We start from the raw sequence: 21,184 nt of genomic DNA, 5'->3' as shown, positions 1-21,184 counted from the left end.
ATTTACACACACAGGTGCAGACGTGTATATACCCACACAATCTATTCACTTTGTATTGTTTGGTGCTGTGCATTGCATCATCCTGAGTGATGTTTGGTTTTCTTTTCGGTCTAAAAAAGTGGCAGTTATCGGCACATCCATTTTATGACATCACCTCAGGTTGAATGTCCCCATCATATATTGAGATGGAGTTTTGCCTGCTTGAATGCACAAATAGGAGATCTTGTGTTCTCAGGAAGATTGTTGTTGGTCCTTTAAAATTATACTTTTCTTTTCAGTTAGCTCTCTCTCTCATTCTCCTTCCCTCCCTCCTTCCCTCTTTCTATCTTTTCCTCTCTCTCTCAGAAAGGTGGCCTGTGTAGATGGAAAGGGGATAGCCAATACCTGAGAAGAAAATGTGCTTTTTATTAGACTCAGAATTAATGCGTTCCAGTGGGTTATGAAAACCCTGCTTCTGTCTTTTCTGAAGGAAAGCAAATATTACTGGGAAAATTACTTTAATAAAGAAACTTGTCTCCAAACATTTAGCCCTCACTCTGCCCCAAATTCTTCAAGATTCTTTTATTGGTATCTTCTCACAGTTTTAAGGGAACATTTTCATTTATGAGGTCTCCAAACACTACTTCCAAGAGGGTACATCATTATATTGTCAATGAGATACCTTCTCAATGACCGTTTTTCAATTTCTCTCAAGGTTTAATTTCTTCTTCACTTATCCTTCAATTAATAAATCTGCTTCAGTCCTGATATTGCTTTCTGCTCATTCATGGTGATTAGAGGCTAGCTCTTATGAATACCTAGCTGTCAAATATAATTGTGTGTGTGTGTGTGTGTGTGTGTGTGTGTGTATACTGGTTCTGGGGCTTGAACTCAGGGCCTGAGTACTGTTCCTGAGCTTTTGTGCTTAAGGCGAGTGCTCTACCACTTGAGCCACAGCTTTACTTCCAGCTTCTTTGGTGCTTAATTGGCAATAAAAGTCTCACAAACTTTCCAGCTTCTGGAATAGCTAGGCTTACAGGTGTGAGCCACTGGCACCCAGCTCAAATATAATTTTATCTCCCGTGGAAAGAACTGTGAGTAACTGTGAATTGCTAGCAGGGCAGAAACACGTCAAGAATTAGGGGCAGATCTGTTGCTGCAGATGTAAGGGGACATTAAACCAAATGGAGCTTAGGTAAGCAGGGACTTGGTGTGAAAGCATTATCATGAGACAGGGAGGAAGACCATGGCAATAGAGAGAAGATCCCACCCTGAGGTCTGCCATCCCAGAGATCATGCGCCTTCTGGGGGGCAGTGAACAGGTCTAGAAAGAACTTGGGGAAGTAAGATGTGTGGGTGATGGTGGAGGTGGCTGTGATCTGACAGTAGACAGGAGGCCAGCTTGTTTTCAGGAGCGGCTGTGAGAGGCTGGTACACCAGCTCACAGTGAGGGTGGACTGAAGTTGAGGAATCTGGGTGAAGGAGAGAAACATCACCAATGTCTGGTTAAGAACCATTTTGCTCTGATTTCTGGAGGATGTGGGGTATGTGTCAGCCAACTTACCCCTGTTCTGATAGCAAATACTTGGGAAATGATTATTTTGGTTCATACTTTTTAGACTTTTTAGTCCAAGATCAGCTGGTTTCATTTCTTGTGGGCCTGTGGCAGGGCAGCCCATCATAGTAGAAGAAATAAAGCTATTCATTTGATGGCCCAAAGAGGAAAGAGAAAGAAAAGGAAAGAAACCAGCTCCCATAATCCTTTTCAAGGGCATATCCCCCAGGGTTCCCACATATCTCACTAGGTTCTATCTCTCAACATTTCCTCCACATCCTAATGACCTCCTGCTGGGGACCAAGCCTTAAACCATGGGCCTTTGATGGACACATAAGAGCCAAATTATAGCAGAAGGCCCACAACCAGAAAGTTCTGGATGCTGTGGCCATAAGGCCTTTGTCCTTGGCTGGCCACAGTCACCCTCTTGTTGCCTCTTTCCATGACTCTCTGACAGCAAGCACTTTCTAGTAATTCTTCTTTCCATGGGCATACCAGTTACATAGAATTAGGGCGACCCTAACACATAGCTGGAGACATGATTTCATTGTGAATACTGGGGATTATATAAACTTGAGGAGAAAGGGTGGTGGCATTTGGATCATCATAAAAACTTTTGTTACGTCTGGTAGAAATTGCAAACTTTTGTTTTCTGTTAGTTGTTGCTTTCAGAAGCAATTACGAAGGGCTTTCACTTAAGGCAATATTTAAAGTTTTAGCTCAGAAGCAGTGTCATAGTTGGTGACTTGTGTTTTATTTCTCATTCCTGTCTCCCAGAGAAGTGACTATCAGTCTTTAGGGGCTCTTGGAAAACTTTGAGAATCTGATGGAAGCTAACTTTAATGAAAGTTAATGTTGCTTTGATAAACCACCTCAAAACCCAGTGGCTTAATGTAACAATCTACTTTTCCTCTGAATACGTTGTATGCTAGAAAATCAGGCTGGTTCCTGTGGCAATTGCTGATCGTAGTGTTGGTGTTATGGTCACGTGGTGGGCAGTGGCTTCTCACTCTCCTGGTTGATTGGCCGTGGGTGGGGCCAGTGAAGGTGATGAGGGGCTGCTCATCTTGTAGCTGGCAGACCTTTGAGTAATCACATGGCAGAGGTTCGAAGAGCAGGAAGAGAGCAGGCCTCAAACAGCAAGTACTTTGCCAGTCTTCTTCTATCTCCTCTGCTGAAGACTCACGGACCAAGCATTAATTCAAGGGTTTGAGAACTTGTGAAGCCACATTGTCTGTGAGATGGGAGGACTTTAGGGTATAGTGAAATAAATGAGGAAATATAAAGATGAGAAAAAAATAAACCAGATAAACCCTATTTGTTAGGTTAACTTCAGTTACAGGCTATAAGATTGTGTGACAATTTCAGGAGAGATGAGCATGGTAGCTGTTGTCATTTCTCATAGTCTAGGTAGTGATGATCTTCTCCCTGCTCTGTAACCTGTGAGTATGTAGTAAAGGGAGGCGGCCACATCCATCAGCTTTCTATAGTGATGCTGCATGATTATCACAGGATCTTCCTTGCTAGTCAACAGTAAGCATCAGTTCTCAGACTGAGAAGTCTGAGGATCTGCAGCTATGCGCCGGGCCCACATTGTGGGTAGCAGATGTCTGACATCTTTCCCTGGTAGTGGACGGAGCATGTAGAAGAGAAATCAAAGCGCCCAGTCCTTGTTTGAACTAAAGCTGTGATCTTGGTTACTTGACCCAAACAAGAAAACCCTCAAAACTAAGGGCAGGACAGCAAAGGTCCCAGGCTGGCTGATCCACCATGGTGTTTGGGGGGCAGGGAGCGGGGTGATTGTTTTCAGGAGCCAACATCTTGGACACTGACCAGCAAGTAATGTTTATCTGCTTTAAAATATTTCTTAGTGCTCACACCAAACTGCATGGCTGTACTTCTCAGATCATTTGAGGCTGGGAAATTGCTAAGATAACTTTTTTTAGTGTATTGGCTTGTAATAGTGATTAAGAGTTTCAAGGGCCTTTAAAATATATCTCCAACAATATCTCAGAAATTGAATTTCTTTCTGTGCCTTTATACCTATTACTGTCCCTATCTATCTATCTATTTATCTATCTATCTATCTATCTATCTATCTATCTATCTATCTATCTATCTATCTTCTATCTCTCCCTATTTTTTTTCTCCTAGCCCGGAAGTACTGAAGAGTGAGCCCTATGGGGAGAAGGCAGATGTCTGGGCTGCAGGCTGCATCCTTTATCAGATGGCAACTCTCAGTCCTCCCTTCTGTAGCACCAATATGCTCTCCTTGGCCACGAAAGTAAGACTGTATAGTTAGAAGTTGAAAGTAGACACTGTTTTATTAGCTACATGATCCAGTTTATTTTTAATAATATATAAAACACATTATAGACATTCCCATACCTGTACTCTCAATAAAAAATTTATAAAAATAAATGTACCTGATGATGCCCCTCCTCTTACTTTTTTTTTTAAAGCATACTGTTTTCTAGGCAAACATTTTACCATTAAGTTATACTCAGTGCTAGAAAATACTTTACCACTGAGTTACAATCCCTACATTTTGTCGTGTGTGTGTGTGTATGTGTGTGTGTGTGCGCGTGCACGCGTGCTCCAGGTTTTGAACTCTTATGCTCTTATGCTCTTGCTCAGCATTTTTTCTCATGGCTAGTGCACACTCACTTGAACCAGTCTGGCATCTTGCCAGTTAATTAGACTTGGAGTTTCCAGGACTTTTGTATCCGAGCTGGCTTTGAGCCACAGTTCTCAGATCTCAGCTCGAGTAGCAAGGATTACAGGTATAAGCCACCACCATGCAGCAAACTGCATCTTTTTGTTGGCAGCACTGAGAGTTAAGCTCAAGCACTCTATTACTTGAGCCATGCCTCTTGCCCTGGTCTCTTATTTTCAATTGCATTTGGACTGCCCATATCACAGCATATTATATTATCCTATGCACTGTTTAATCATGAACCTTAGATCAACTTTAACTGAGTTTAGAGAATATAATTCTATTAGAGATTATAATGCTATTTCACAAATAGTTTATTTGGTGTTAATTTCTTATTTGGTTGAGATGCTTATATTTCTTTTTATTTTTGTCAGTCATGGGGCTTGGACTCAGTGCCTAGGTGCTGTCCCTGAGCTTTTCTGCTCAAGACTAGTGCTCTACCACTTGAACCACAGCTCCACTTCCATCTTTCTGATGGCTTGTTAGAGATAAGAGTCTCATGGGCTTGCCTGCCCTGGCTGGCTTTGAACCACCATTCTCAGATCTCAGCCTCCTGAGTAGCTAGAATTATAGGTGTGAGCCACCAGTGCCCAGCCCTTTTAATTCTTTTTTTCTTTTTTGTACCTATCTTGGGGCTTGAACTCTGGGTCTAGGCACTGTCCTTGACCTTTTCTTTTTCAAAGGTAGCACTTTACCATTTGAGTCACATTTTCACATCCTGCTTTTTGGTGGTTAATTGGAGATAAAAGTCTTGAGGACTTTCCTCTCCAGGTTGGCTTCAAACTGGGATCCTCTGATCCCAGCCTCTTGAGTAACTAGGATTATAGGAGTGAACCACTGACATCCAGTTATTTATTTTATTTTTTATTTTTATTTATATTTTTGTGTTAGCAATGGGGCTCGAACTCAGGGCCTCTTGTTCTCTCTCAGCTTGCTCACTATAGCTAATAATTCACTACCTGAGCCATACTTCCAATCTAGCATGATGCTTTTATTTCTGGTAAAAAACCTTGTGCAGAGTTGTCTTGCTTTATTATCAATTTCATGTGGTAGCCAAGTATTACTATGCAACCATACCTGGCCCTTTACTGCAATCACTGTCATCTGTTTGTCTTACAGATAGTGGAGGCTGTATATGAACCAGTGCCAGAAGGCATCTACTCTGAAAAAGTGAAGGATACCATCAGCAGGTAATTAGTCTCCCACCTCTCCAAATTAGGAATCACGAAGAAATACCTCATGTCAAATCAATTGTCACTCCCTGTGTATAAACAGTAATGCGGGGGGTGGGTCACCAAATAATCCAGATCTGGAAAGACCTTTGGGTGTCATCCATCACAGTGGTTTCCTGGAGGTCACTGTATTGTCCAGGAGGGAGTTGTGTGTGCACTTAAAATATTGTATAGCCACTCGTGAGATTATTTGAAGGCCTTATGTCAATCTGGAAAAGCATGTGAAACTAAATAAAATAAAACAGGATGTGTCCCCGTGACTATAATAAAACCCATGCAAATACGTACATTTAAGGAAAAAGGAAAAACACATGAAACCATAAAAGGCCATGTTAGATGATAAAATTATAAATTCTTATTTTTGTTTTTGCTTACTTATGGTGCTGGGGAATTGAACCCAGGGCCCTATAGACGCTATGAAAGTACTACTGAGATCTGCCCCTAGCCCTTTATTCCTCCTTTTGTGTTTTATTGTAAGTTTTCAAAGAAAGTCAGAAGCTCTATGCATCAATACAGTAGGAACTTAATGAAGGTCACTGTCCACTTGTACTCCCATAAGTTCTGCCCAGACTCCCTGGCTGCCCTGTTCACATCACACCCAGTTTCCTCCACATCCCCTTCCATTGCAAGCTCTCTAGCCTTCTACCTTCCCTTTGTTTTTCTTTTCCCTGAAATTCCCTCTCCTAAGAAACAGGCATGATACAGACCCTCCCTTGGGTCTCTACTGAAATGTGGCCTTTCCTGGGAGTCCATGTGTGACAGCCTCATGTTCTCTGCTCCCCTGGCCTGCTTTATATAACTGATAGCACCCACCAACCTTGAAATATACATCTGTGCTCTTCCTTGTTTGTGGATTGTCCCTTCTCCACCAGAATGCAAACTCAATAACAGACAGTGTGCCACTTGGGTTCTTACCTGTTCAATGCCTAGAACAGGGCCTGGCACAGGGCAGACCCTTAGTACGGGCTGGCCTCTGGTTATAGACACCGTAGATACTTATGGGGACCAGAAATATTTGTCATCTCAACTGTGTTTGAATCAGGTCCCCATTAATTTGGATTATGGAAGTCCTTTTTTTTTTTTTTGCCAGTCCTGGGCCTTGAACTCAGGGCCTGAGCACTGTCCCTGGCTTCTTTTTGCTCAAGTCTAGCACTACCACTTGAGCCACAGTGCCACTTCTGGCCATTTTCTGTATATGTGGTGCTGGGGAATTGAACCCAGGGCTTCATGTATACAAGGCAAGCACTCTTGCCACTAGGCTACATCCCCAGCCCCTGGAAGTCCTAATATCACTCCAGGTGAGAATTTTGTTCTTTTCCTCGCCCAAGTCTCTTAAACCTTGTTTTGTTATCTGTCCTGCCCTTGCCTCATCTTCAATGCTGGTCACTGGCACACACTGCTTTGCCTCTCCCCTCTGCCCTTTCCTTTCTCTGCCCATCTCACTGTTTCATACTAGTAGCTACTCCTCATCTGCTTGTAGGATTATTTCTTGAACCTTTCCTTGTTTGTATAATACTGATCTAGTCTGGTGAGCCTCAGGCTTTGGAGCCAGGTGCAGTCTGAGCAGAATCTTAGGAGCTGAAGATACTGAACAGAGGATTTCTCTCTCTTTGTGTCTTCATCTTGTAAAATGGGCAGTGTTACACACACAGTGGCATAAACAAACCACTTTGCATTGGGCAAGGTGAATGTGTGAGCCATTGGCAGCTGTGGTCATTGATACTAATATTGCTGGGAAGGAATGGAAAGCTCTCTATACTATTTGAGCCCCACACATCTTGAACCCATGCCCTGTTGTTGATGGATCTAAACTGGGTATTTAAAGCGCTCATCTCTAGATGATTGTGGTTTGGGGTCAGCCCAGGTAAAATGGTTAGTGAGTCCTTATTTCAAAGCAGTATAGGTATGATGGTACATGCCTGTGACCCCAGCTATGCAGGGGTAGAAGTAGGAGAGTCATAATCTAAGGCTGGCACTTAATAAAGCATGTGACCCTATCTGCAAAACAAACTAAATGCCAAAAGAGCCAGAGACATGGCTCTATGAGTCTGCCTAGCAAGCTTGAGACCTTGAATTCAAATCCCAGTACTACCAAAAAAAAAAGAAAGAACAAAAAAAAAGAAAGTGCTCATCTTCAAGATCTGTTTCTGTCCTCTGGTATTTATTCCTGGGAAACTACCTTAAGAAGTCTTTAGAGATGTCAGGAGAAAAGTCTTCATTTGCTCACCCCATTTCTCCTTTCTTAGATACTGAGTGCCACAAAGAACAGGAGAAGGGGAGCGGGGGAGCATTTTGTGATTTGGGGAAGCTGAGCAGCGGGACCATATCTCCCTTTGGACACTTATTGGCTGTCAGTGCCCACGCTGCTCTGCTTGGGGCTAGTAGACTTGTGGAGGCATCTGCTAGCAACATTACAATGTAAAGGTTTAGCACCTCACTTTGTTCTGAAATTGATTGGCTTCTACTTGTTCTTCTCCCACTCAGTTTAGCTTTCCCAAGTTCCACTTCAGTTCCTCATCTGTGATATGTGTGCAACACTAACAACTACCTCATGGGCTGGTTTAGGAGCTTAAGTCTAAAAATACACACTGAATGGTTACACCTTCCCTCCACAGTGTTAAATATTATCATTAATAGTGACATTATTACTACCCTATGATAATGATATTGTAATTATGACATAATATCACAAGAAAACTTGTGAAACTCATATTTTGAGGCAACTCATTCTCATGCTGGCTGTGTTATGGGGAACAAAAATGGGAGGAAGAAGAGATTCCACTGTCCACCAAGAGATGGTAGCCATTTTGATGGCGTAGTGGCCATTTTGGTGACCTGGTGGTGTAGAGGGTGGACAGAAGTAAGATTCTTTCCACTGTGTGTTGGAAGATGTCAGCACATTTGAGGCCATAATCCTGAGGATTCAATAATGTTTCAGTTGATTGGAAGCATGGGATGATATTGGAAATATGAAAAGAAATGGATTTGTTCAGATAGAGCCCCGGGGAATAAAAGTCAAGAGAAAGGAAGGGGTGAGTTACCAGTAGGCCAAGACCAAGCTGTGTCTGCTCCATGGAGGAGAAGGGTGGACAGCCTGGCGAGTCCTTTCTGGCAGGGCACAGAGGAGGAAGTCACTCATGGGGCACTCCAGATACGATGATCTTGAAGGTATTCAAGATACCTTGTAGTCCCTTCCTGTGGTTGTACCCCCGCTACCACTGTATCTCATCCGAATACCCTGGATACCATTTATAAGGGTATTAGAACTAGGGAAGGGAAAGGGAATATCAAAATTGAGAGACAAAGGACAAAAAGAAAAACCATTCCAAAAGGAATACTTACAAAACCATTTGGTGTAAATCAACTACACAACTCTTCAGGGGAGAGGGAAAGGGTGAGGGGGGAGGTGGGGGAAAATGAGGGAGAAGGTAACAAGTTGAACAAGAAATGTACTCACTGCCTTACATATGAATCTGTAACCCCTCTATACCACTCTTTGATAATAAAGAAAAAAGATTAAAAAAAAAGAATACCTTCATAATAAGTTAGAGCTGACAATGGAATTTTATAGCTAGCTATAAATAAATATTGCAGGGTGCATTCTGGAGCAGGTATTATTTTCATCTAAAGGTATTCAAGACTTCTCATTGTCTGGATTTGCATTACCAAGTTTTCTAGTCAGAAAGTTTGGGCACAAAAACAAAATGACTATGAGTTACGTGAATTTACATACAATTTGTTTTGGATTTTTAGTATTTAAAAATTAACTTCCAAAAGAATTTAAGGAATGATTTCTTATACTCTTAGAGTCTTATATTTTTCTTTAAGAAACCTAGGCCAGAGGAAAATTAAAGCACAAAAACCTTCTTAATAATCAGAGCAGTTAGTAATTTGATAGTCTTTGAATTACAAGACACCTTAAAGGGTTACAGTTTACTGTAATCTATTTGCTTCCCTCCCTCCCTCCCTCCCTCCTTCCCTCCCTCCCTCCCTCCCTCCCTCCCTCCCTCCCTCCCTCCCTCCTTCCCTCTCTTCCCCCTCCTTTCCCTCCCTTCCTTTTCCTTCCTTTTCCCTCCCTGCCTTCTTCCCCACTCTTTCTTTGACAGGGTCTCTCTCTCTCTCTCTCTCTCTCTCTCTCTCTCTGTCTTTCTTTTTCTTTGATAAGGTCTTGCTTGCTCTGTCCCAGGCTGGCCTCAAACTCCTGCCTTTCCTGCCTCAGCCTCCTAAAAGCAGAGATTCCAGGTATGTATCACCATACCAAGCCCTTGTAATCCTTTGTCAACTGTGAGTTGTTTCTAGTCACATGTACCTTCTTTCTTCGACTTTACAATCAATCCCCTCTGTTTTTCTTTCTATGTTCTTGTCAGGCAGAGCTCACACTGTACTTCTCAGGTGCAGAACCTTGCTTTTTCCCTGTGTATGTGGTATATAAGCATATTTTTGTTAATGAAACATTTCTTTCCTATTAAGCTTTTGAATTGAGAAAAAAATTTCGCATCCCTGAAGAGTTGAAAAATAAATGTATCTTGTTTCTCTGCCTGGTACCAGAATTACTATTTTTACCTTCCAGTACAGTTAAGACAGTATTGTCTATTTTGTTTTATGAAAGGAAGAACATTTTCTTTTATGCACAAAATATTCCAATTGCCTGACTTTCCTCTCTGGACCTGGTTACATAAACTGTCTAGCATTGGAGCTGATGGCAACTGTGAGTGCTAAGGACAGGTGACTCTTCCCATTTCCACCCCACCTTCAGCCTTTGGTTTTATAAAACTTAAAACGACTCTTACAACCACTGTGTCCCTCTAATATTTTCTGTTTGCTCTTGCAGAGCACAATGGGGACAAGGTGTCAGATTTTATTCTAGAATGACATTTTATGCTTATTTGACTAGAGAATCATTGGTGTATATTACGTGCTAACGATGTCCTATCAGCATTTCCTGTGCATTTTGATGGCTGCGGTGTCTCTGAGGAGTTCCTCTGGGTACCTAAATGGAGAGTCATTTAGAACAATGAGGCTAAACTGGAGCTTCTGGTAGGAGGTGTTCCTGTGAATCTCAAAGTCTATGGCAAAGAATTTTTTTTTTTGGTTATGGATAAATTCTTTAGTTGTTAAAGTGGGTTCAAACATCTAACCAAGAAAGGAAGGAAAGGAAATGTTGAGACTCTGTCTCAATCAGTGGCTGGTACAGTGACATGCACCTCCTTCCAAGGTCAAGGGGGAGTACACATAGGAGGAGGACAATCCAGACCTGCCAAGGCGTTAAAAGCCAGGCACTACCTTGAGAATAATCAATGCAGAAAGGGGCTAGAAGAGTAGCACAAGTGGTAGAGCACCTGCTTAGCAAGTGCAAAGCCCTGAGTTCAAAACCTTAGTACTACCCTCCCTCCTCCACCCCCCCCCCCCCCGCGCGCCTGCCAAGACTTAGAGTAGTTTTAGGTAGTTACATATGGATAGTACATTGAGAACATATAAGATGTGGGCATAAAGTGTTTGTTAGAATATTCTAAAACATCTTTCTACTAGGAACTTGGAAGGTGGAATTTGGGCAAGTGGATCATATAAAAAAGATCATAAAAGAGGGAAAGGGCTGGGTGCTGGTGGCTCACTCCTGTAATCCTAGCTATTCAGGAGGCTGAAATCTGAGGATCACCGTTCAAAGGCGGCCTGGTCACGAAATGCTGTGAGATTCTTATCCCAAATAACCCCCAGAAAGCCAAAAATAGCACTGTGGCTCAAAGTGGTAGAGCACTAGACTTGAGTGAAAGAAGCTCAGGTACAGTGACCAGGCCCTGAGTTCAAGTACCACAACCACCACCACTTCTACCACCCCCCAAAAAAAGAAAGAAAGAAAGGAAGGAAGGCAAAGGGCAGGATGTCATAAGAAATAAAAATCAACCAAATGGACAAAATGAAATCAAACAAATGGGGGCTATAGGAGAGCCCTGGGCTATTTGGGAAAGTGCAGATAGGAACACTGCTGTGTTGTTAGGGTTAGGAGGAGGTAAGGGATAATTCAACAAGAATCTTCTATGGAATTCTGGGAATTTTAGTTTTATCCAATTGCCCATGAGAAACTATAGAAGATCCTCATTTTGAACAAAGGAGAGATATTGTCCAACTTAAAAATATTACTTTAAGGGCTGGGGATATGGCCTAGTGGCAAGAGTGCTTGCTTCATATACATGAAGCCCTGGGTTCAATTCCCCAGCACCACATATACAGAAAATGGCCAGAAGTGGCGCTGTGGCTCAAGTGGTAGAGTGCTAGACTTGAGCAAAAAGAAGCCAGGGACAGTGCTCAGGCCCTGAGTCCAAGCCCCAGGACTGGCCAAAAAAAAAAAAAAATTATATATATCTTTACAGTTTCTTGCCTAACTTTTTACATCATAAACATATAGAATGAACATTGTTAAACATGAGATCAGCAGATGCATAAACCCTTATGCTAACTAAAAGGCAAGTCCATTGCCTATGAATTTAAAAAGGAAAGGCAAAAACAAAGAGCATACAATGATAATGTCTGCGTGCCTGGCTTAGACTTGCGTATATTCTACTCATGGTTAATAAATTCAGTAAAAAAAGAATCATTCCCAAATTACCATTTAGAATCGTATTTTGACTTGTGTTATAAAAGAACAATCATGCCCTGGTGGAGTCATCTGTGCCTGGGAAATCTGCATTAACTATGGATTGCTTGCTGAGTCATACATAAGATGTGAAAATTAGGTATTTTCCTCAAAATCCAAACAAGTCAAATTTTAGTAAGAAGCATACATGACTTCAGTGAATCTAGAGAATTTGATTTTAAACACAGGCAAGATACTCTAATGGATCCCCCAAATAATGCAATCATCTGCTAACAGGCTTTGCAGGCAGAAGAACCTTCTAGATGTACTAGGCTGAGCAATGCCCCTACCTGCAATGCCCTGACTGTCATTTTCTTCCTCCAAAATCACTGTAAATGTTAGTATGCCCTGTGTCAAATTAGTTCTGTTAGTAAAAAATATCAAACTAGAGGGCATGGTTTCTATATTTCCTTGTATGCACAAATTGTGGATGACCATGCATCTAAATTTCAGTCATCCTGATTTCCCTAAAAATCCATCTCTTGTCAGAAGCAAAATATATATAGAAAGTTTACGTCCTTATCTGCATGAGTCAATGGTATTCAAACAACCATCTGTATTCTGATCATGGTGAGCGGTTACACTTGCCTTTAAAAGAGGGATCCTGCCGGGTACCAGTGGCTCACACCTGTAATCATAGCTACTCAGTAGCCTGTGATCCAAGGATCACAGTGTGAAGCCAGGGAGTCATCAGACTCTTATCTCCTATAAACTACCGAAAATGCTGGAAGTAGAACTGAAGCTTAATTGGTAAAGTGCTAGCCTTGAACAAAAGAAGCTTACGGACAGGGCCCAGGCCCTGAGTTCAAACACACACACACACACACACACACACACACACACACACACACACACACGCACGGCTACTGTATAACAACCACACAATGTATTTTTTGTATTTCATGAACAATTCTGCAAGGCAAGCCTTTACTGTCAGTTCAGACTCATGGTTGGTGAGCTATTAAATGGGTGTGAATTAAAAATTTGATCTGATTTTTTTTCTTTTCTTTTATTCTTTTTTGGTGCTGGTACTCAGGCTTGAATTCAGGGCTTGGGCACTATCACTTACCTTTTTCACTCAAGGCTGGTGCTTTACCACTTGAGCCATGGCTCTAATTCTGACTTTGCTGGTAAATTTGGATAGAGGTCTCACGGACTTTCCTACCAGGACTGGCTTTAAACCTTGATCCTCAGATCTCAGCCTCTCGAGTAGCTGGAATTATAAGTGTGAACCATTGGTGCCCTGAGATCTATTTTTTTTTTTGTTTGTTTTTGAGACAAGTTCTTTGTGTAGCCCAGGCTGGTCTAGAATTCAAGGCTCCTTCCTTATCTTCCCAAGTGCTGGAATTATAGGTATGCACCCTCATGCTTGGCTTTGATTTTATGATTTATTAATTTATGTAAATTGTGTTTGTTTTTATTTTGAAGACAGGGTCTCACTACCTCATCTAGGCTGGTCTGAAACTCCCTGTGTAATTCAGTCTAACTTCAAACTCCCAACTGATTCACAATGCTACCACTCCAACCACATCTCCAGCCTGTTTTGCATTCATTAGTTTTTGAATAGGGTGGTCTGGGCTGGTCTGTAACAACGATCTACCCGATCTCTACCTCCTAACTAGCTGCATTACAGGTATAGTCCGCTACCTGCTGATATGTATGACTTTGTGCTTATAAAACACACTAATCAAGTTGTGTTATTAATGCCATTGTACACCTGGAAAACACCAATAATTTTACCATCCAGGGTGAGGACCAGGGCCTCCTTGTAATTTCAGCCTACCCTGAAGCATGGCAGCAGTTCTGCCTAACTTTGCAAGTGCTTTTATTTATTTATTGTTTTGGTACCAGTTCTGAGACTTGAACTCAGGGCTTGGGTGCTGTGCCTGAGCTTCTTTTGCTCACGGCTAGCGCTCTACCACTTGAACCACAACTTCACTTGCAGCCTTTTGGGAGTAACTTGTTGGAGATAAGAGTCTCATGGACTTTCCTGCACAGACTGGCTTTGAACTGTGACCCTCAGATCTCAACCTCCTGAGTAGCTAGGATTACAGGCGTGAGCAACCAGCAACTGGCTGTGAATGCCTTTTGAGAAGTGTTGGGTAAAAGCAGTTCTGGTTCCCTTGCTCTTATCTCAGGCTCCTGGTGGTACAAATACCATGGGAGACCCACAGAAGAGTTTACCAGTGACCTCTCACACCCTTGGCCCATCCCAGCATTGACCGGTGTGACAATGAGCCGCTTTTCTCGTAGGTGCCTCACTCCTGATGCCGAGGCCCGTCCCGACATTGTAGAAGTCTGCTCCATGATATCTGATGTCATGATGAAGTATTTAGACAACGTATCTACATCCCAGCTGGCCTTGGAGAAGAAACTGGAGCGGGAACGGAAGCGCACGCAGAGATATTTTATGGAAGCCAACAGGAACGCCGTCACCTGCCACCATGAGCTAGCTCTGCTGTCTCACGTAGGTGCAAATCTCTCTTTTTCCAGCATGCCTTCTACTGCACCATCTGAAATTCTTCATGTTGTTTGATAAAAAATTTACCTGAAGTTAGGAAAATATTCACTACCTTCTAGTGGTTAATTGGAGATAAGAGTCTCACAGGGACTTTCCTGCCTGGGCTAGCTTTGAACCAGGATCCTCAGATCTCAGCTTCCTGAGTAGCTAGGATTACAGGCATGGGTCACTGGCACCTGGCAACATCCATTTTTATACCTACAAATAAAATCAAAACAACTCAGTATAACTGATTTTCCAGAGAATGAATCCACAATTTATTGTATACTGTAAAGCCAGTGATGTTAGAAAGCTCTTCTGGGCAATTCTTCAGATTTAAATTACAGCATATAAACAAATTGATAAATAGCAGTAAATACTTACATCTAGAGTGTCCACGTGGGTGGGCGTGGGTGCTAGTGACGCTCTTGTGCCTTTGTGGTAATTGGTAACCACAAGCCACCTTTTGCTCCTGCTCTGGGGAAGCCCCAGCAGTGGCCTGGGAAGGGACTCTTCTGCCTACTAAATGTTTGTTTCTTCTAATTGGAGAGTGGTGTTCAAGGGAATAGTATCATAAAGCACAGTTTTGGTTAGGAAACCTGCTCAATCCACCCCTTCTCAGCATCCTGAGGTCCTTCCATAATTGGGAAAGTGATGCAAGTAGTTGATGTCATTTTTTAATTCTTTATGGCTAAACCATCCTCCATTGTGTGTGTGTGTGTGTGTGTGTGTGTGTCACACACTTCTTTATCCATTCATTCACTGATGGACACCAAGGCTGATTCCTTATTTAGGTGAACTGTAAATAGCATGGGGTATGCAGATCTCGCTGACTTTTTTTGACTTATATTCCTTTGGATATATAATCAGGAGATGAATAAGAGGATTATATGATAGTTCCATGTTTAGTTTAATTTGGTGGGGATACTGGGAATTGAACTCAAAGCATCAGACTTATCAGGCAGGCACTCATCACTGAGCTATGAGTATCTCTGTTTTTTTTTTTTTTTTTTTTTTTGCTGGTTACATCTATTTTAGGTCTACTATCATGGCTGTAACACAGATATCTGCCATCACATCTAACTTCCTTCCATTGAAATAGAGTCCCTTGGACTTTTTTTCCTGGGCTGGTCTGGAACCTTGATCCTCCCTGTTTCAGCCTATCAAGTAACTAGTACTACAAGTGGGAGCCACTAACACCTTATATATATATATATATATGTTCTTGTAGTTTGAGCAATTGGAGTTGTATTTAGAAAAGCACTACCTATATAAACTTATATCTTCAAGACTTTTTTCTGTGTCTTCCTCTCATAGTCTCCTAGGTTTTTGTCTTACATTAAGATCTTTGATCTAGTTGTAATTGATTTTTGTACATGGGGATGAATAATGGTCTAGTTTCAGTTTTCTTCGTGTGTGTATCTAATTTTCCCAGCATCAGTTGTTGAGGAGTACGCATTTTCTCTAATATATATTTTTGACACCTTTGTAAAAAATTAGATAGCTGCAGTGGTGTGGGCTTCTTTCTAGGTCTCTTCTTTTTTCTTTTTTCAAATTTTTATTATCAAACTGATGTATAGAGAGGTTACAGTTTCATACCTTAGGCATTGGATACATTTCTTGTACTGTTTGTTACCTCATCCCTCATACCCCCCTCCCTCTTCCCCCTTTCCCTTTCCCCCCATGAGGTGTTCAGTTCACTTACACCAAACAGTTTTGCAAGTATTGCTTTTGTAATTGCTTGTCTTTTTTTACCCCGTGTCTCTCGATTTTGGTATTCCCTTTCAATTTTCTAGTTCTAATACCAGTATACACGGTTTTCAATATACTCAGATAAGATTACAGAGATAGTATAGGTACAACCGCAGGAAGGTGATACAAGAACATCATCAATAATAGGAGCTACTGATACACATAGGACGTTGAAAGTAGTTACAACTGTGATATAACAATGGTTTCCATAACATGGAGTTCATTTCACTTAGCATCATCTTATGTGTTCATAAGGGTATAGCTATTGGGCTCTTGTGATCCTCTGCTGTGACTTGCCTAAACCTGTACTAATTATTCCCAATAAGGGAGACCATAGAGTCCATGTTTCTTTGGGTCTGGCTCACTTCACTTAGTATAATTTTTTCCAAGTCCTTCCATTTCCTTACAAATGGGGCAATGTCATTCTTTCTGATAGAGGCATAAAATTCCATTGTGTATATGTACCACATTTTCCTGATTCATTCTTCTACTGAGGGGCATCTGGGTTGGTTCCAGATTCTCGCTATGAGCTGCGATGAACATTGTTGTGCTGGTGGCATTACTGTGATTTTGTTTGTGGTCTTTTGGATAGATACCCAAAAGTGGGGCTGCTGGGTCATAGGGGTTTCTAGGTCTCTTCTATTCTACTGATCTCTGTGTCTTTTTTTGTGCCAGTACCATGCCATTTGTGTTCTGCAGTATAATTTGAAGTCAGATATTGTGACACCTCTAGCATTGTTCTTTTACAGTATATTGTTTGCAGGAAAATGGATGGAACTTGGAATCACCATGTTAAGGAAAGTAAACCAGACTGGGAAAGACAAGTATCCCATATTACCCATGTTCTATCTCTTTTATGTGCAAACTAGTCCTTAAAAATGAATGAAAGCAATGTTAACAGGTTTTGGGGGGATGAGTACCAGTGGGAAAGGGGGGAAATGGAGGCAGTATGAATATGGTGAAAGTTGAATACAGGACACACATATATGAAAATAGAACAGTGAAACCTGTGACATTTGTTTCAAGAAGTACAAGGCGGGAGAAGGGGGGAGGAAGAGTCTGAAGACTCAACTTGATCAGGGCACATTGTATACATCTATGAAAACATCACAACAAAGCCCTTTGTACAACTAATATATGCTCATATATGCTAACTGATATAGGCTAACAGAAAAGAAAAAAATCAGACAGTTCTGATTTCTTGAATGCCAGCATGTTCAATGAACTTTCCAAAGAACAAGAGATTCACTGCTATTCAGGGGTCTGTCTGGAGATACTTGAAATCCACAAGTTGGAGATTCAGTGTGGTTTTCTTGGGAGAGGCACTTGTCTTTATTGCTTTACATGCTGAACCTTTATGTAATTTCACAAATAATCTATGATGATTTTCTTTTTAAAATTAATTTACTTTATTGTTATTATAGAAGTGATGTACAGAGGGATTACAATTACATGAGTCAGGTAATGAGTACATTTCTTTTCGTACAGTGTTTTCTGTGCCCCTGCTCTCTCCCAGTCCCTCCCTCCTGTCTTCACCCATGAGTTGTATAGTTCACTTTCAGCAATGTGCAGTGAGTTCTACTACTACTCCTTTTCACCCTTTTTCCCTTGAGTTCTGTGCCCTCCCCCGCACTCTCCTGAAAATATACATGTGAATTACACCATACATAAAGGTAAAGCAGAGAGAATCATCAAAAACTTTAAAAAAATCTTTTGTTTCCATATCTTGGAGTTTGTTTCAGTATGTATATTTCAGTTTGTATATTATTTTATATACATATGAAAGGTGCTTGGATATTGTGCCTTTGTGATGCTCCCAGCCTTACACTCCTAGCCTTTTCATATGATCCGTGTGTGTGTGTGTGTGTGTGTGTGTGTGTGTGTGTGTGTGTGTGTGTGTAGTATTAGGCCTAGAGCGCTCTTGCTTGGTTTACTTGTTCGGCTGGCACTCTATCACCTGAGCCAGGCCTCCAGTCCAGCATTTTGCTGGGTAATTGGAGCTGTAGTATTGCAGATTCTTCCAAAAGAGGGTATCCTCTTTTGGTCTCACTATGAGTATCTAGAATCCTATATAATTTATCATGTCTCAGTGCATTTTAGATCTAACTTCTGCATATCAGAGAGAACATGCACTGTTTGACTCTCTGAGCTTGCTTTACCTCACTTAACATGATTTGTTCTATTTCCATCAATTTCCCGGCAAATGACATTTTATTCTTTCTAATGGCTTTCTAATGGTGTAAAATTCCATTGTGTAGGTACCACAGTTTGGGGATCTACTCACCTACTGTGGGGCATCTGGGCTGTTTCCCTAGCTTGGCTATTGTGACTAGTGAGGCAATGAACAAGGATGTGCAGGTGTCCTTACCATATCCTGGCTCATGGTGTTCAGGATATATGCATAGGAGTGGTATGGCCATTGTAGGGAAGGTCTATATTTACTTGATTTCTGGAGGAACCTCTGAACTGCTGTCCAGAGTGGTTGCACTAGTTTATATTCCCTCCAGTAGTACAGTGGGGTTCCTTTTTCCCCACACCATGATGGTTTTCTAAGGCCTTGGTTTACATTGAAAAAGCATAGAACTTGGAGTTAGAGCTTTCACCAAGAGCCATTACATCTTATACACAGCAAGTCAGGCTTACTTTTTGTGCTATTTCACTGCCTGATTCCTTAAACCCAGGCAGCTTTAGGGAACATCCTTCCATGTATGCCACGTTGCTTTCTGAGTATGGTACTCTTTGCAGAAGAAAACGCAAGAGATTTAGCTGTTTCTGTATATCTTATGTATCCAGAACCTTGCCTTAAGCTCTGTGCCACAAAGCTCCTTAGCCATTTTCCAGCTGGAGGCGAGTCATTTTCTATTAGAGTCACGTGCCTGATGTGGGGGTGGAGCTGGCTTAAAACCCAGCCATGGGAATCCTCTTATCTCTAGCAAAGCACCTTGAGAAAAATCAGTTTATATATTTAATTTTATTCCTCAGCTTAAAAAGAAATCTTTCATTATGGAAAAATTCTAACAAAGTATGCTTCCTGTTACCACCCCAAATGTCAACGATGGATTGGCTATTTGGAGCCAATAGTGTGTCCTTTCCACTTTCATACATCTTCTTAAACTCCCAGCCTTTTCTTATGATCCGTGTGTGTGTGTGTGTGTGTGTTTGTATGTGTGTGTGTGTATGTGTGTGTAGTATTAGGCCTAGAGCTCTTGCTTGGCTTACTTGTTCGGCTGGCACTCTATCACCTGAGCCAGGCCTCCAGTCCAGCATTTTGCTGGGTAATTGAAGCTGTAGTATTGCAGATTCTTCTGGGTTGGCTTCCAAGCTCAATCTACACATCTCAGCTTCTTGACTAGACAGGATTCTAAGGCAAGGTCATACATGATCTTGAGGCCAATTTAAGACTTTAGAGAAACAGCACAGATTATTCTGTGCAATGATATTGGGGGGCCAAGCATTTAAGTAAGGAAGATGAGCCCCCTATCCCACTCCACTATTTTATCTCATTATTTCTGTATATATTTGGAAAGTTTAACTACAGAAACCTCTCTGCAAAGTCAAGAGAAAGGGGAAATATTCCCAACTTCAGAGGATCCTGGGATGATGCTGAGCACATGTAGTTGAATATATTATGCAACTTCAAAAAATGGCATAAAATTTAAGATATTAATTATGTAAAATGAGGAATGTTTATGTTAGAAGAAAAGCTCATTGATGTACATTACTGGTTTAATGCTGACTCATCCATCCACCACTAGCATTAATGCTGTGTGCTAATCATGCGGTTAACACACCTTTATTAGGCACCGGATGCTAGGCAGCCTTGTGAATAACCTCAGAGAGCATCCAACCTTTGATGACCACAGAGAAACACTTTGCTTCAAAACAATGTTTGAAAGAGTCACAAAATAACTTCTCTTATTGCCTTATTTTAAGTTTGCTCATCATTTTTCCTTTCAAGAGCAATCAAAGGTTAATGAAAAGGAAATATATGCAACTTTATTTAAAATACACCGAGAAGGAAATATTATTGCATCTCATTAAAGGAAAGTATGGCATTAGGCTCTCCTCCTCCTCCTCCTCCTCCTCCTCCTCCTCCTCCTCCTCCTCCTCCCCCTCCTCCTCCCCCTCCCCCTCCTCCCCCTCCTCCTCCTCCTCCTCCTCCTCCTCCTCCCCCTCCTCCTCCCTCCCCCTCCTCCCTCCCCCTCCTCCCCCTCCTCCTCCTCCTCCTCCTCCTCCTCTCCTCCTCCTCCTTCTCCTCCTCCTCCTTCTCCTCCTCCTCCGTTGGTCATGGGGCTTGAATTCAGGGCCTCAGTACTGTCCCTGAGCTCAAGGCTAGTGCTCTACCACTTTGAGCCACAGTGCTACTTCCAACTTTCTGGTGGTTGATTGGAGATAAGTATCTTATGAATTTTCCTGCCCAGGCTGGCTTCAAACCATGATCCTTAGATCTCAGCCTCCTCAGTAGCTAGAATTACAGGAGTGAGCCACTGGTGCCTGACCAGTTATTGTTTTTTTTTTTTCAACTGTAAAGATTGTGTACAGAGAGTTTACAGTTGTGTAAGTGAAGAAATGAGTACAATTCTTTTTTCTCAAATATTTATTATCAAACTGATGTACAGAGAGGTTACAGTTTCATAGTTAGACATTGGATACATTTCTTGTACTGTTTGTTACCTTGTCCCTCATACCTCCCTCGCTCCTCCCCCTTTCCCTTCCCCCCCATGAGGTGTTCAGTTCACTTACACCAAACAGTTTTGCAAGTATTGCTTTTGTAGTTGTTTGTCTTTTTTTACCCTGTGTCTCTCAATTTTGGTATTCC

The 21,184-nt window shown here is 41.7% G+C and overlaps 1 protein-coding gene across 1 annotated transcript in view; it reads left to right on the top strand.

Annotated features, from left to right (window-relative positions):
* Positions 1-21,184, top strand: part of Nek10 (NIMA related kinase 10) — a 171,625-nt gene that overhangs the window by 81,264 nt on the left and 69,177 nt on the right. Inside the window, exons 24-26 of the mRNA XM_048355989.1 lie at positions 3,689-3,818; positions 5,370-5,440; positions 14,367-14,580. Coding sequence (XP_048211946.1) covers positions 3,689-3,818; positions 5,370-5,440; positions 14,367-14,580 — 415 coding nt within the window. The remainder of the gene's footprint in view (positions 1-3,688; positions 3,819-5,369; positions 5,441-14,366; positions 14,581-21,184) is intronic.

This window comes from Perognathus longimembris, chromosome 10 (genome assembly GCF_023159225.1).
Source record: "Perognathus longimembris pacificus isolate PPM17 chromosome 10, ASM2315922v1, whole genome shotgun sequence".
Taxonomy (NCBI): domain Eukaryota; kingdom Metazoa; phylum Chordata; class Mammalia; order Rodentia; family Heteromyidae; genus Perognathus; species Perognathus longimembris.
The sequence above is the reverse complement of the archived record's forward strand: the minus strand, read 5'-3'. Positions and strand labels throughout refer to the sequence as shown.